This window comes from Anomaloglossus baeobatrachus, chromosome 6, assembly GCF_048569485.1.
Source record: "Anomaloglossus baeobatrachus isolate aAnoBae1 chromosome 6, aAnoBae1.hap1, whole genome shotgun sequence".
NCBI classification, from domain to species: domain Eukaryota; kingdom Metazoa; phylum Chordata; class Amphibia; order Anura; family Aromobatidae; genus Anomaloglossus; species Anomaloglossus baeobatrachus.
The window spans coordinates 533,016,867-533,034,632 of record NC_134358.1 but is presented as its reverse complement, the minus strand read 5'-3'; the positions used below and the strand labels follow the sequence as shown (position 1 = coordinate 533,034,632).

General features: G+C 47.3%; 1 protein-coding gene across 1 annotated transcript in view; it reads left to right on the top strand.

The window, feature by feature from the left end:
* The first annotated feature begins 63 nt into the window (after positions 1–63).
* The window catches only part of SPAG6 (sperm associated antigen 6), a 266,300-nt gene continuing 248,597 nt past the window's right edge, over positions 64–17,766 (top strand). Inside the window, exon 1 of the mRNA XM_075316806.1 lies at positions 64–377. Within this exon, the coding sequence (XP_075172921.1) occupies positions 353–377 (25 nt within the window). The 5' untranslated portion in view covers positions 64–352. The remainder of the gene's footprint in view (positions 378–17,766) is intronic.

The following is a 17,766-nucleotide window of genomic DNA, read 5'->3' as shown; positions in this document are numbered from 1 at the left end:
CACGTGACGACACCGACTTCGTGACCTCACACTGTCCAACGTTCAACATGCCCTGCTGTTGTTATGGGAACAGACACGCAGCTCCTCCCTTCTGGCGAGAAGCTTTTTGGAACAACCCACTCGATGCTGAATGTAGGGGGGAGCGAAAGTTCGAGCTGAGGTGACGTCAGGGAGGCCTGGACTACACGTGTCGTTTATATTACCTCCCCCTAAAAATGCAGGACGTTTCGGAGCGTCCTCTTCCGCTGCTGTCACCATGGAGACGGATACGTTGTTAGGCGCAAACGGATAGGCATCCTGGAGACGGACAACAGCTCCAGACACTCCGCAGTGCAGTGTGTACAGTCCAGCCATGAGCCAGCGGCAGGTCCTGCAAGGTAATGATCCATAGGCTCATATTAAGCTGTTTCCTAATATTTCTGGGCTTTGGCGGTAGTTTATAGGCACTTATTTAGATATTTTTTATTTTTCTTACTTTTGGTGTCATTTGTCATAAAAAAAAGTTCTTGGTGAGCATATTCATAGTCCTCCACACCTGGCATTTACCAAAAATGCCCTTAAAGGGGTTGTCCAGGCTTGGGGCACAAGTCTGCAGTCCCATGATGTGAATGCAGCCTTGTGAATCCTTGACGTGTGTACACTGTCAGGATTATCGGCCGCTGGGAAATGCCGAGTGCACTGTCAGGATTATCCACCCCTGGGAACTGGCGTGTATGCTGTTAGGATTATCTGCCTCTGGGAACTGGCGGGCACGCTGTTAGGATTATCTGTCTCTGGGAACTGGCGGGCGCGCTGTTAGGATTATCTGCCTCTGGGAACTGGTGGGCGCGCTGTTAGGATTATCTGTCTCTGGGAACTGGCGGGCGCGCTGTTAGGATTATCTGTCTCTGGGAACTGGCGGGCGCGCTGTTAGGATTATCTGCCTCTGGGAACTGGTGGGCGCGCTGTTAGGATTATCTGCCTCTGGGAACTGGTGGGCGCGCTGTTAGGTTTATCTGCCTTTAGGAACTGGTGGGCGCGCTGTTAGGATTATCTGCCTCTGGGAACTGGTGGGCGCGCTGTTAGGATTATCTGTCTCTGGGAACTGGCGGGCGCGCTGTTAGGATTATCTGCCTCTGGGAACTGGTGGGCGCGCTGTTAGGTTTATCTGCCTTTAGGAACTGGTGGGCGCGCTGTTAGGATTATCTGCCTCTGGGAACTGGTGGGCGCGCTGTTAGGATTATCTGTCTCTGGGAACTGGCGGGCGCGCTGTTAGGATTATCTGCCTCTGGGAACTGGTGGGCGCGCTGTTAGGATTATCTGCCTCTGGGAACTGGTGGGCACGCTGTTAGGTTTATCTGCCTTTAGGAACTGGCGGGCACGCTGTTAGGATTATCTGCCGCTGGGAACTGGCGGGCGCGCTGTTAGGATTATCTGCCTCTGGGAACTGGTGGGCACGCTGTTAGGATTATCCGTCTCTGGGAACTGGTGGGCACGCTGTTAGGATTATCTGCCTCTGGGAACTGGTGGGCACGCTGTTAGGATTATCTGCCTCTGGGAACTGGTGGGCACGCTGTTAGGATTATCCGCCTCTGGGAACTGGTTGGCGCGCTGTTAGGATTATCTGCCTCTGGGAACTGGTGGGCACGCTGTTAGGATTATCCGCCTTTAGGAACTGGCGGGCACGCTGTTAGGATTATCTGCCGCTGGGAACTGGTGGGCGCGCTGTTAGGATTATCTGCCCCTGGGACCTGGCGGGCGCCCTGTCAGGATTATACGAACCTGGGTACTGGCGGGCGCGCTGTCAGGATTATCCACCGCTGGAAGCTGGCGGACGCTGTCATGATTATCCGCCGCTGGGAACTGGCGAGTGCGCTGTCAGGATTATCTGCCGCTGGGAACTGGCGAGTGCGCTGTCAGGATTATCCGCCGCTTGGATCTGGCGGGCGCGCTGTCAGGATTATCCGAACCTGGGTACTGGCGGGCGCGCTGTCAGGATTATCCGAACCTGGGTACTGGCGAGCGCGCTGTTAGGATTATCCACCGCTGGAAACTGGCGGACGCTGTCAGGATTATCCGCCGCTGGGAACTGGCGAGTGCGCTGTCAGGATTATCCACCGCTGGGAACTGGCGAGTGCGCTGTCAGAATTATCCGCCGCTTGGAACTGGCGGACGCGCTGTCAGGATTATCCGAACCCGGGTACTGGCGGGCGCGCTGTCAGGATTATCCGAACCTGGGTACTGGCGGGCGCGCTGTCAGGATTATCCACCGCTGGAAGCTGGCGGACGCTGTCAGGATTATCCGCCACTGGGAACTGGCGAGTGAGCTGTCAGGATTATCCGCCGCTGGGAACTGGCAGACACGCTGTCAGGATAATCCGCCGCTGAGAACTGGCGGACACACTGTCAGGATTATCCGCCGCTGAGAACTGGTGGGCTCGCTGTTGGGATTATCCGCCTTTAGGAACTGGCGGGCACGCTGTCAGGATTATCTGCCGCTGGGAACTGGCGAGTGTACTGTCAGGATTATCCGCCGCTTGGAACTGGCGGACACGCTGTCAGGATAATCCGCCGCTGAGAACTGGCGGACACGCTGTCGGGATTATCCACCGCTGAGAACTGGCGGACGCGCTGTCAGGATTATCCGCCGCTGGGAACTGGCGGATGCGCTGTCAGGATTATCCGCTGCTGGGAACGGGTGGGCAGGCGCGCTGTCAGGATTACCCGCCTCTGGGAACTGGCGGACATGCTTTGACCCCAATTTTACACTTTCAAAGGCAGCAAATTGTCCTGCGGATAAGCGATACATGTCTTTTATAGGGGGAAACCCATTAGTGCTTCTAATTACTAAAATATGATTTTCCTGTTGATTGTCCCAAATGCAGTCCAATTTGCGGGCAGCGTGGTATAAAATAGGAAGAGCTGAGCAGATTTTGTAGATATCGTAGTTTTATGCGAAAAGATTCAGTATAATTTATTTTTTAATTTATATCCCCCTTTATATATGCTGTATATAAAAAAGGGGATTTAACCCCTTTACCACCCAGCGATTTTCGTTTTAATTTTTTCCTCTTCTTCCAAGAGCCATAACTTTTTCTGTCAATCTAGCCATATGAAGGCTTGTTTTTTGTGGGATGAGATGTACTTTTGAATAGCTCCTTTAATTCTGCCACATACTGTACTGGAAAATAGTAAAAAAAAAAATTCCAAGTGCGGTGAAATTGCAAAAAAAGTGCAATTGCATGATTATTGTTTTTTGTTTTTTTTTACTTACCATGTTCAATATATGGTAAAACTGACTTGCCAATATGATTCCCCAGGTCAGTACGTGTTCATAGATACCAAACATGTTTTAGTTTTATCTAAGCAGTCAAAAAAATTCAGAAGATTGTTAAAAAAAAAAAAAAATGTTCTCATTCTTCAAGAGCTGGGGCTCAGTGACAGCTAATTTTTTGATTCTTGCGTAGTGATGGGATCAGCGGGTCCAACCGGGTTTATAAAAAAACAAACAAAACAAAAACCCAACAAAAAACCTGGTTTGCACCCAGAATTGATCCCGTATATCTGGCCAAACTCACAGAGGGCGGTCATGTTCTATGCCCACGAGCTGTCACTTCAGATATAGCAGAGCGGGAATTGTCGTGGGACCTCATGTGAATTACGTCAGACCTGGGTGTTTTGGTGGTTAATAAAGGGGTGAAAGAGGGTATTTTTTTTGTATTCTATGTAAAATAAAGGATTTTTTTTCAGTGTTTGTGCTTATTTCTTTTCACTTACAGATTAGTAATGGGTGGGGGTCTCATAGACGCTACCCATTACTAATATAGGGCTTAGTGGCAGCTGTGAGGTGTTATTAAGCCCTTATTACCTCGATTGCCCTGGTGCAGTGGCAATTGGGATGAGCCCGGTAAAGTTCCGGGATTGTCTTATCTAATGAATGCAAGAATCCTGGGCAGCTGCGGGCTGCTATTTTTTAGGCTGGAGCGCCCACTAACCATGGGCCTCCCCAGCCTGAAAATACCAGTCCCCAGCTGTCAGCTTTATCATGGCTGGAACCAAAATTAGTGAGTGGGACTGCACACCATTTTTTAAAAATTATTTAAATTAAAAAAAAAACTGCATGCGGTTTCTCTTATTTTGATACACAGCCAAGATAACTGCACGGCTGGGGGATGCAGCCTGTAGCCGAATGCTTTATCTGTGCTGGGTGTCATAATATGAAGGGAACCTACTCCAATTTTTTTAATTTATTTTTATGCCAATCTAGACTCAGGCAGCATCTCTGATTAAAAGCAGTCAGACATGCTGTTACGCAGGGTAGGGATGCTGTCTGACTGCAACCAATCAGACATGGGGACTGCCGGTGGGTGGGGGAAGCAGTGCATATGCATAAAAATAATGAGTCTCCTCCGGAAGTAGAGTGAGCGGCCCGCGAAAGCACTGTAGCCGCTTGGAGATTGGTAAGTATTTACATTTTTCTTATTTTCTTTGATTTTTTTTAAATTACACGGTTGGCCGAACCTGAATCGTTACCTGGAGTTCCCTGAGAATTCTGAGACCAGGGTTGGTGCTCGGGTTCTTTTGAACCTGCGAAGATCCGGACTTTTACATTAAAAGTCCGCTGATCACTAGTCTTGAGCTGTCATTTTTGATTAGACTTTTTTGGGGTTGATGGGATGTTCCTATTGCCTGCTATTGCATTTTAATGCAATATTGCAGCAACCAAAGAGAACCTAATTTTGGCGTTTTTGATTTTATTTTTTTTTCTCGCTACGCCCTTTACCGATCAGATTAATTGATTTTTATATTTGGCTAGATCTGCATTTCTGAACATGGCAATTCCAAATATGTGTATTTTTTATTGTTCTGCGTTTCAGAGCAATGTTTCAGCATCGCTGTGATCAGCAGAAATGCTGATCTCCTGTGGATGGCGGTGTCATGCTTGCATTCACAGGAAGGGAGCCATGACAGCAACAGGGGTCGTCAGCTCATCCCATGCTGTCATGACAATCTATTTGCGCCCCGGGGCCAGTGATGGTGGCTGGGAACAGTGCGATCCTCGCCAGAGCTCATTAGATTGTGCTGTCAGAGTTTGACAGCGCAATCTGACTAGTTAACAGGCCCGCAAATAGGTAAGTCCCAGGTCAAAAAGGGGTTACAAATTAACTGCCTAATATATTAATATATATTATTACAGTACAGACCAAAAGTTTAGACACACCTTCTCATCCCTAGAACAACTGGTAAGAGGAGACTTTGTGCAGCAGGCCTTCATGGTAAAATAGCTGCTAGGAAACCACTGCTAAGGACGAGCAACAAGCAGAAGAGACTTGTTTTGGCTAAAGAACACAAGGAATGGACATTAGACCAGTGGAAATCTGTGCTTTGGTCTGATGAGTCCAAATTTGAGATCTTTGGATCCAACCACCGTGTCTTTGTAGAAAAGGTGAACGGATGGACTCTACATGTCTGGTTCCCACCGTGAAGCATGGAGAAGGAGGTGTGATGGTGTGGGGGTGCTTTGCTGGTGACACTGTTGGGGATTTATTCAAAATTGAAGGCATACTGAACCAGCATGGCTACCACAGTATCTTGTAGCGGCGTGCTATTCCATCCGGTTTGCATTTAGTTGGACCATCATTTATTTTTCAACAGGACAATGACCCCAAACACACTTCCAGGCTGTGTAAGGGCTATTTGACTAAGAAGGAGAGTGATGGGGTGCTACGCCAGATGACCTGGTCTCCATAGTCACCAGACCTGAACCCAATTGAGATGGTTTGGGGGTGAGCTGGACCGCAGAGTGAAGGCAAAAGGGCCAACAAGTGCTAAGCATCTCTGGGAACTCCTTCCAGACTGTTGGAAAACCATTTCCGGTGACTACCTCTTGAAGCTCATCAAGAGAATGCAAAGTAGTAATGAAAGCAAAAGGTGTCTACTTTTGAAGAATCTACAATATAAGACATATTTTCAGTTGTTTCACACTTTTATAAGTATTTCATTACACATGTTTTAATACATAGTTTTGATGCCTTCAATGTGAATCTACAATTTTCAGAGTTCTGAAAATAAAGAAAACTCTTTGAATTAGAAGGTGTGTCCAAAGTTTTGGTCTGGTCTGTGTGTGTGTGTATATGTGTATATATCTATATATATAATTGCCTTATTCTGTCTGTCTGTCTATCTGTCTGTCTGTCTATCTGTCTGTCTGTCTGTCATGCTCCGAAATTGTGTCCTTACGGTGACACAAAGCTGATTGGCCGCTGGGCTCGCCATGGCCCCGCCCCCCCACACGGATTGGCCTCTCGCCCCGGCTCTCTGCAGGCCCCGCCCCCCTCACGCAATCCACGCTCGCTCTGGCCCAACTGACACGGAGCCCCGATTCCCAGGTGAGTACACACACACACATCAGATCTCTTTCACTCTCACACTCACATCCACACATCACAACATGCTGGGATATCTCTTGCTTCTACACCGGCTCCGTCAGGATCCCGGCAGCGCCAGACATAACCTTGCGATGCTGGGATCTTCACGGAGGCCGTGAAAGCTGGTAACCATTATACACATCGGGTAACTAAGGTCCCTTAGTTACCCGATGTGTATCATGGTTAACAGTGTACAGCGGCTCACACTCACTCTCATACACACCTCACACACACATCACACACACATCACATCGCATCCACAAATCAAGGTCCTGCAGCGCCGGAAAATACAGACACATAACAGCACACACACATAACAGCACACACATACACACACACAAATCAGATCACACTCACACACACACACACATCACATCGCATCCACATACTCACAACATCCTGGGATATCGCTTGCTTCTCGGCCTCGATACTGTGCTGTTGTGATCTTCCAGGACCTGCCGGAGGATCACATGGCCAGAAGCATGTGATATCCCCGGATGTTGTGAGTATAAGCGCGTATGTGCAATATCGTCAGTGTCTGTGTGTGTGAGTGGATGCGATCGGGTGTGTGTGAGTGTATGCGATCGGGTGTGTGTGAGTGGATGCCATCGGGTGTGTGTGAGTGGATGCCATCGGGTGTGTGTGAGTGGATGCCATCGGGTGTGTGTGAGTGGATGCCATCGGGTGTGTGTGAGTGGATGCCATCGGGTGTGTGTGAGTGGATGCGATCGGGTGTGTGTGAGTGGATGCGATCGGGTGTGTGAGTGTCGGCAGAGGAGCACGGCGTGCTGGAGGAGGCTGGGAGCAGAGAGGCTGATCATGGGGAAGGCTGGGAGGAGAGAGGCTGATGGTGGGGGAGGCTGGGACGAGGGAGGCTGATGCTGGTGGAGGCTGATGCTTGGGGAGGCTGGGAGCGGAAGGCTGATGCTGAGGGAGGCTGGGAGAGGGACGCTGGGAGGAAGGAGGCTGGGAGGAGAGAGGCTGATCCTGGGGAAGGCTGGGAAGGGGAGGCTGATGCTGGGGGAGGCTGGAAGGAGAGAGGCTGGAAGGAGAGAGGCTGATGCATGGGGAGGCTGATGCTGGGGGAGGCTGGAAGGAGAGAGGCTAATGCTGGTGGAGGCTGATGCTTGGGGAGGCTGATGCTGGGGGAGACTGGGAGGGGAAGGCTGATGCTGAGGGAGGCTGGGAGGAAGGAGGCTGGGAGGAGAGAGGCTGATCCTGGGGAAGACTGGGAACGGGAGGCTGATGCTGAGGGAGGCTGGAAGGAGAGAGGCTGATGCTGGGGGAGGCTGGAAGGAGAGAGGCTGATGCTGGTGGAGGCTGATGCTTGGGGAGGCTGATGCTGGGGGAGACTGGGAGCGGAAGGCTGATGCTGAGGGAAGCTGGGAGAGGGAGGCTGGGAGGAAGGAGGCTGGGAGGAGAGAGGCTGATCCTGGGGAAGGCTGGGAAGGGGAGGCTGATGCTGAGGGAAGCTGGAAGGAGAGAGGCTGATGCTGGGGGAGGCTGGAAGGAGAGAGGCTGGGAGGAGAGAGGCTGATGCTGGGGAAGGCTGATGCTGAGGGAGGCTGGGAGGGGAAAGCTGATGCTGGGGAAGGCTGGGAGGACGGAGGCTGGGAGGAGAGAGGCTGATCCTGGGAAGGCTGGGAGAGGGAGGCTGATGCTGGAAGAGGCTGGAAAGAGAGAGGCTGATGCTGGCGGAGGCTGATGCTGGGGAGGCTGGGAGAGGGAGGCTGATGCTGAGGGAGGCTGGGAGGAGGGAGGCTGGGAGAGGTAGGCTGAGAGAAGAGAGGCTGATGCACACACACACACACACACACACACACACACACACACACCGCGCGCACTGCACAACACACCACACACACACACTGGGAACCACAAACAACTGCCCTACACAGACACCCACACATACAGACAACGCTGCACACACAGACAACGCTGCACACACAAACACCGCGGCACACACAAATATACGCACATACCGCACAACACACACATTGCTCAAAACATACCTCCCCCCAAAACACACCACACACACACAACCGCGCAACACACACACAACGCTACAGACACACAGCGCTCCACAAACAACGCAACACACGCAACACACATACAACACCGCTCTCACCCCCCGTCACACCCAGACAACACCCAGAACATGTACAGCGCCTACACAAACACTTGGTAACTACAGACAACAACATCTCTCTCTATATATATATATATATAACAAAAATCATACATGAACTACACAATACGTAAATTCTAGAATACCCGATGCGTAGAATCGGGCCACCTTCTAGTATATATATATATATATATATATATATATATATATATATATATATATATATTTATATTTTTTTTTTTTTTAAATTGTACTCACTCTTATATAGCGCTATTAATTCTACTGCACTTTACAGTTTAGTTGTTCTTGGGATATAAACACAACACCCCAGCGCTGCAAGACCGCATTGTTAACCACTGAGCTACTGTGCTGGCCAGAAAAAAAAATAAAAATAAATTAAATAAATATATAATTAATTATATTCTAACATTTTTTAAAGGTACCGTCACACTAAGCAACTTACCAGCGATCCCAACAACGATAGGGATCGCTGGTAAGTTGCTAGGAGGTTGCTGGTGAGATGTCACACTGCGACGCTCCAGCGATCCCACCAGCAACCTGACCTGCCAGGGATCGCTGGAGCGTCGCTACACAAGTTGCTGGTGAGCTCACCAGCAACCAGTGACAAGCCCCCAGCGCAGCGTGGAAGATGCTGCGCTTGGTAACTAAGGTAAATATCGGGTAACCAACCCGATATTTACCTTGGTTACCACCGCACGGAGCTACACGTGCAGAGAGCAGGGAGCAGCGCACACTGAGCGCTGGCTCCCTGCTCTCCTAGTACAGCACACATCGGGTTAATTAACCCGATGTGTGCTGCAGCTAAATGTGCACAGAGCAGGGAGCAGCGCACAATGCTTAGCGCTGGCTCCTTGCTCTCCTAGTTACAGCACACATTGGGTTAATTAACCCGATGTGTGCTGCAGCTAAATGTGCACAGAGCAGGGAGCAGCGCACAATGCTTAGCGCTGGCTCCTTGCTCTCCTAGTTACAGCACACATTGGGTTAATTAACCCGATGTGTGCTGCAGCTAAATGTGCACAGAGCAGGGAGCAGTGCACACTGCTTAGCGCTGGCTCCTTGCTCTCCTAGTTACAGCACACATCGGGTTAATTAACCCGATGTGTCCTGCAGCTACATGTGCACAGAGCAGGAGCCGGCACTGACAGTGAGAGTGGAGGAGGCTGGTATCGAAGGTAAATATCGGGTAACCAAGGACAGGGCTTCTTGGTTACCCGATGTTTACATTGGTTACCAGCCTCAGCAGAAGCCGGCTCCTGCTGCCTGCACATTTAGTTGTTGCTGTCTCGCTGTCACACACAGCGATCTGTGCTTCACAGCAGGACAGCAACAACTAAAAAATGGCCCAGGACATTCAGCAACAACCAACGACCTCACAGCAGGGGCCAGGTTGTTGCTGGATGTCACACACAGCAACATCGCTAGCAACGTCACAAAAGTTGTTCGTTAGCAGCGATGTTGCTAGCGATGTTGCTTAGTGTGACGGGGCCTTAACACCAGTGAATGCTATAGAGAGATAATAGATAGAGATAATTAATAGTGATAGAGATATAGACATACAGGCATATAATTGCACAAACTCCCAACGTATAATAAAATTGCTCCCTGTGGAGCTTATGGAAAAGCTTTTTATGAGTAAATAAAATAAATAAGTAAAAAAAAAAGAAAAAATGTGGGTCCCCCCCCCTATTTTTCATAAGCAGCAAAGGTAAAGTAGACATCTTTGGGGCTGGTATTATTAGACTGGGAAGGTCAATGGTTACTTGGCCCTTCCCAGCCTGAAAATAGCAGCCTGCAGCCGCCCCTAAAGTGATGCATCCCTTAGATGCCCCAATTCTGGCATTTCACTTCGGCTCTTCCTGATTCCCCTGGCGCCATGGCAATCGGGGTAATGGTAGTTGGGGTTGATGTCAGCTGTGTAGTGTCACCAAGCATCAAGCCCTGGTGTTAGTAATGGAGAGGGGTCTATCGTACTCCCCCGTTACTACCTCAGTAAGTAAAAAGAAACACACACGCACACTCTTAATTTAAATAAACACTCCCTGACACTTTCCCTAGTATACTGTTTTATTTAAAAACAAACAAACAAACAAACAACCCAGGGTTTCTGACGTAGTCCAGAGAATTCGAGATAGTTCACAAATGGAAACTTGAAAGATGTAAAAAGAGAGAAATAAAAACAAAATGCTGTCCCTCATTCACCAATTTATTAAAAAGCAACGTTTCTAGGTCCAATTTATTCCAATACCTCCCATGACAATTCCTCAATACTGTAGATCAAAGGCTATAGAGCCTGAGAACGAGGCTCTATAGGCTTTGGGCAGCAGCCACTCCTAGCTCACACTGTGCTCTGCGAGATCCAGCGGCTGTAATGAGCGGTGACTCTTATGATCCGGAACCATGGAAGACCACCATAAATCATTGGTAAAAGGTGACAAGAGCATTGGCAACTAATCTGGCCGCCTTCCCCTTACTAACCATCAACACTAGAAGTAGCCGAGGTGTGAACTAACATCCTGTGCACCGCGAACCCAGCCGGAGAAGCTAACTATCCTAAAGGAAGGAAAGATGAATGACTTTCTGCCTCAGGAAATTGATAAAGAATAGCAAGCCCCCCACATTCAAAGACTGCGGTGATATAGGAAAACACAATACACAGATAGATGATAGGATTAGCAAAAGGTGAGGCCCCACTGACTAAATAGGACAGGACAGGAAAGGGACTGATGGTGGCCAGAGAAAAACCCTGCTAAAATCCAAATACCTGATAGTACAAAAAGGCCCTCAGATCACTAGATCTGAACTCCGTCCTATACCAGGCGCTCTTGTCATACCAATGAACAGAAAGCAGGAACCATTACAAATTCAAGAAGAAAAAAACACATGGACTTATAGGAGCAATACTCCAAACATAGCTGTAGGGAGCTTCCCAGCTAAGCAACTGAGAGGGAAGATCCCTGCATGCAAATAAACTGACAATAACCACAGCAAATGACAAACTCAGATAAGAGCCAAAAGAACCAAACAACAAATAAAGAGCAAAGCTCTTATCTGAGGTAGATGTGGTCTGGAGCAGGATGAAGCAGGCTGGTGAACAAGGAACAACTGACATCCGGCATAGCTTGCTCTCAGATCAGGGTTTAAATAGGCAGAGAGTTAGCAATGGAAACGCCCATTGCTCAACACCCCTGGTCTCTCATCAAACCATTCCTGGCCACAGGAGGGAGCCTCACAGCAGCAAAAGCACAACTGACATTCACAACAGGTGACATTCGAAATGTCACTTCTCATCACCCTGAGTCTCATGAAGGAAGAACTGAGCCAGTGCAAGCAAATGAGCAGACCAACGTGCAAAATCAAATAAGAACCACACATAACCATTATATGTTTGATACACCTGTAACCAATGCAGGAGAATCGTTATCATATGAATGTGCCCCAGCGGGCATTTGACACTCATTACTGACAATGAAATAAAAAAAGTTTTTATTACCTATCTCTATAGCATTCACTGCTGTCTAAAAACACATGCAAAAATGCTGCAAATCCATGATCATTTTTATACCTGCGTTTTTTTACTTAATTAAAATCAATTGGTGAAAAAACTGCTGGAAAAACGCTGAAAGAATTGACATGCTGCAGATTATTTTATGCACCAAATCTGCAAGTTGGAAATAAGAAATATGCACATAAGACTTCAGGATTCCCTTGTACTTTGCTGGCATGATCCCTTCAGGTTTTGTGAGAAATCTGCACTCAGACATGCATCAAAAAAAAATGATAAAAATGCAACTATTAGAGGTGAGTGGAACAGTGTAAGTTCGGTTCGCATAGATTAGCTGAACTAATTTGGTTTGGGGCCTGAACTTTTAACTACCCCAATGGAAGTCACTAATTGAGCAATTCGGGTCTCCAGGGTTCTTCCTTTTTTTTTTTTTTTCATTTTTTGTGTGCATGCTACATTATATCATTCTGTTACACCCAATGCGAGCTGCTCAAACACTGCAAGCGGTTTGTACTGAGCTGAGCACCGAACGTACCCAAGCACAGCGATGTTGTGAGTGAAATACAGATGTAAAGCACCTGAACGCTGAACCCAAATTCAGTTTTTTCATAAAAGTCCAAACACCGAATCTCGGGTTTGCTCATCTCTAGTTACAATGAATCACTTACCATATATCTGTATTTCAGTCTGTTCAGCTCCTCCTGCTCATATACTAAGATGACAGGTATTCTTTTAAGAGGACTTTTCACTGGATTGTTTTAAAATGTAAACAGAGTATTCCCTCTTATTGGCACTACTTTGCTAATTTTTGAACCATATTTTGTTCCTTGTGTGTCCTGCTGTTTCAAAAATATGCCCCCAGTAATAAAGATGCAATTTTCCCTTAATGCAAATGGGCGTGTATCACAAAACCTCTGTGGGCACAGCCCTGTTTTAATTGGCCAGTTTCAGAGGAGAGAAAAAGCATACGCCCATGAGGAGTTCATTGGTATACACCCAGTTGGTTGACAGTAAGTTTTGCATCTTTATTACTGGTGATGAGGGAGGGCATAATTTTGAAAGGTGGGGCAGAAAAGAAAGCTCCAGATTCTGCAGAATGGTGGCAAATGGAATCAGAAGAGGCAGTTTAAAGGGGTTGTCCACTACGAGGATCCTTTCTGATTTCACGTTTCTCCCAGGTAAAATAATAAAGAGTATACTTCTCTCCCATATCGGCGTCGGTCCAGACCAAACGAGTTCATCAACAGGAAGTGAGCGCCGCGGCTGTGCTCACTTTCTGTTAATTTCTCATTTGGTCCGAAGGCGGGAAGACAGACCCAGATGCTGATTGGATGTAGGGCTTGCATAAAGTCACATGAGCCCTGGAAATGCGAACTGTGGCATTTCTGGACCGGCGCAGGTATGGAAGGTGAGTATAGGATTTATTATTTTACCTGGGGGAAACGTGGAAACAGAAAGGGTTGTCGTAGTAGGGGCAACCCCTTTAATTTGAGAAAACCCAATAAATGGTTCTCATTAAAGTTATTGGGCTCCATTATAATTCAGTATAGGATCTGCGGTAACAGTTGTTCTTGTCATCACAGGGGGCCTTGTGCAATTTGATGAAAATGTGCACTGAAAACCTTTCCTTTTATAATGGTAAAATTTAATTTAACCCCTTGGCACAATCCTATATTTTTTTACAGCACTGTTGAAGGGAACTAAAAGCAATGCTGCCCTTAATTACTGCTGACAGTCTAATGTATTGGTCATCTAACCTGCAAGTTGCCATAGTCAAGCGTGATTGCAGCACTTGACTGGTTAACACAGGGAGGGGTGTCAGTTTATCCCTGAGGGTTTAGTTGGTTGCCTGTCAGAGTTTTGCAATGAAGAAATCTTATAGTCAAGAACAGTGGGAATATAAATGTAAAAAATATTACTACTGTGTTTGTCCTAAAATAAGACAGGGTTTTATATTATTTTTGCTCCAAAAGATTCACTGGGGCTTTTTATCATGGGATATATATATTTTTTTTTTTGTTCCCTATGAACAACAATGAATATATTATTAATAATAATAATAATAATAATAATAATAATAATAATAATTAATATAATATTTATTCATTTATATAGCACTATTAAATCCATAGCGCTTTGCATATATCAGGAACACTGCCCACATTGGGGCTCACGATCTAAATTCTGTATTTGTATGTTTTTGTAGTGTGGGAGGAAACCGGAGTACCCGGAGGAACCCCACACAAACACGGGGAGAACATACAAACTCCATTACTATCAATTATCAAAAGTTCTTAAACAAAATTAAACCCCGCAATAAAAATGTTTGGGTCCCTAAGAGAGTGGGGCCCCTATGAAATTGAGAAGTTTGACTCCCCCTTAATGTCTGCCGTGATGCAACTGAGGCTTATTTTTTAGATTATGGCTTATATTTCACGCATACTCCAAAAATCCTTTAAAATCATGCTATGGCTTATTTTCAGAGCAGGTCTTAAATTCGGGGAAATACGCCATTAATATCTAACCCATTGGCAACAAAAGTGAGTACACCTCGAGGTTAATGTTGCCCCAATGTGATTTTTTTTTTTTTTTTTTGTGTGTGGCCACCATTATTTTCAAGCCCTGCCTTAAAAGGGTGGTTCACCCATATTTTTTTATTGTCTAGTTCGATATTATATTGAGAAGCAATCTTTCTCTCAAATACCTTGTGTTGGCAATAGTGCCTGTGAGAGGTGGTATTGCAGACCGCTGTTCCCGTTTCTGTGACGTCACCGTCAAGTGCCGCACACATCACATCCGTGCAGCCAGCTGCATTCTTCTAGACTCATTGAGCTGTGGGCGGTGTTTCACCGCTGTCACAGGCCGTCTGCTCCCCGCTCCCCCTCCCTCCTCCCTCACAGCACAGAGCGTTGCGTCTCTTGCTTGTAGCGTTCTGCTTTGAGGGAGGGGGGAGCAGGGAACAGACGGGCTGTTCCAAGCGATGAAACACCGCTCACAGCTCAGTGAGTCTGGAAGAATGCAGCCGGCTGCACGGATGTGACGTGTGTGGCACTTGACGGTGACGTCAGTGGAGCGGGAACAGCGGTCTGCAATAGCGCCTCTCACAGGCACTATTGCCAACACAAGGTATTTGAGAGAAACATTGTTTCTCAATATAATATCGAACTAGACAATAAAAAATATGGGTGAACCACCCCTTTAACTCTCTTGGGCATTTAGTTCACTAGAGCTTCACAGGAGCCGCTGGATTGTCCGCCATCCTCCATGACGATATCACAGATCTAGTTAGAGACCTTGCGCTGCTCCACCTTCTGTTTGAGGGTGCCCCACAGATGCCAGTCCAGCACCTTTACCCTCAGTTTCTTTAGCAAGGCAGTGGTCATCTTGGAGGTGTGTTTGGGGTCGTTATACTGCATCAGGACAACGACCTCAAACACACAGCCAATGTCAAAAAGCACTATCTTCAATGTAAAGAAGAACAAGGAGTCTTAGAAATCATGATGTGGCCCCCAAAAAGCCCTGATCTCATCATCATCGAGTCTGTCTGGGATTACATGAGGAGACAGAAGGATTTGCGCAAGCCTCGAACACAGAAGATCTATGTTTTGTTCTCCAATATGTTCCTTCAAAACCTGTGTGCAAGTGTTCAAGAAGAATTGATGCTTTGATGATGCTCTGAAGACAAAGGGGGGGTCAGACTGAATATTGATTTGATTTAGTTTCTGTATTGTTCTTTCACGTTGCATTTTGTTAAACATTAATAATAAACTATTAGCACTTTTGTCTCTGAAAGCATTCTTATTGTTCCACATTTTTTTTCCATAGGTGTCTAAGGCTATGTGCGCACACTGCGGATGTACCGTGGATTTGCCGTGGAATTGCTGCAGAAAATGTGTCTAAGGCTACATGCGCACGCTGCATCTTTTTGTGTTCACAAACTGCAGCCAAAACTGCACCTTGTCAGAGAGAGCCTGGAAATGTCACAAAAAACGCATGTCATTTTAGGTGTGTTTTCGGTGCGTTTTTGGTGCGTTTTTCACACCCTGCGTTTTTGCTGCGTTTTTGTGACAAATGTTGACAAAAACGCAGGAAGAATAAACATGCTGCATTTTATTTGTCACAAACCTTTGACAAATAAAACACTGACAAATAAACTGCAACGTGCGCACAGCAAATCTGACTTCTCATAGACTTTGCTGGTAAGGGTACCTTCACACTTTAGCGATGCAGCAGCGATCCGACCAGCGATCTGACCTGGTCATGATCGCTGCTGCATCGCTACATGGTCGCTGGTGAGCTGTCAAACAGGCAGATCTCACCAGCGACCAGTGACCAGCCCCCAGCCAGCAGCGACGTGCAAGCGACGCTGCGCTTGCACGGAGCCGGCGTCTGGAAGCTGCGGACACTGGTAACTAAGGTAAACATCGGGTATGGTTACCCGATGTTTACATTAGTTACCAGCGCACACCGCTTAGCTGTGTGTGCAGGGAGCAGGGAGCCGCGCACACTGAGCGCTGGCTCCTTGCTCTCCTAGCTACAGTACACATCGGGTTAATTAACCCGATGTGTACAGCAGCTACATGTGCAGAGAGCCGGAGCCGGCAGAACAGGCAGCGTGAGAGCGGCGGAGGCTGGTAACTAAGGTAAATATCGGGTAACCACCTTGGTTACCCGATGTTTATCTTGGTTACAGCTTACCGCAGCTGCCAGACGCCGGCTCCTGCTCCCTGCTCGCTTCATTTGTCGCTCTCTCGCTGTCACACACAGCGATCTGTGTGTCACAGTGGGAGAGCGCCTTTGAAGAAAACGAACCAGGGCTGTGTGTAACGATCAGCGATCTCGCAGCAGGGGCCAGATCGCTGCTCAGTGTCACACACAGCGAGATCGCTAATGAGGTCACTGCTGCGTCACAAAAAGCGTGACTCAGCAGCGATCTCGGCAGCGATCTCGCTGTGTGTGAAGCACCCCTTAGTCAAATGTCAGAAAGTTCTGACAACAAAACTGCAGCCAAAAAAGCAGGAAAAAAATCAGCGTGCGCATGTAGCCTAACATTGCTGCAGTCATTCCCCAGCAAATCCTATGGGTTTTAAAAAATGCTGTGCGCACACTGCGTTTTTTTATACTAACGGATTTACCTGCAAATTTTCCGCTGACGAATTAATGAGCATGTCACTTATTTTCCGCATAGGTAATGGTAAAAATCCGCAGAGACCAAACCTGCGGAAAATCCGAAGTAAATCCGTGGCAAACCGTTAAAAAACCGCATGCAGATTTCGTTGCGGTTTTGATGCAGCTTTTTACCGCGGGTGCGGAATTCTTTAAGAGGGTCTGGATTTTCCTTAAGAAAAAGTCACTTTCTAGTGCGCACATGGCCTAAAACATTGTGACCGAACTCGATATGTAAAATCCCCTTTCCCCTTTGTTATGTCACTATGTAAAGGCCCATTTACACGCAACAACATCGCTAACGAGATGTCGTTGGGGGTCACGGAATTTGTGACGCACATCCGGCCTCGTTAGCGACGTAGTTGCGTGTGAAACGTACGAACGACTGCTAACTATCAAAAATACTCACCTAATTGCTGATCGTTGACATGTCGTTCATTTTCATAATATCGTTGCTCGTTGTGGACGCAGGTTGTTCGTCGTTCCTGAGGCAGCACACATTGCTACGTGTGACACCCCAGGAACGACGAACAACACCT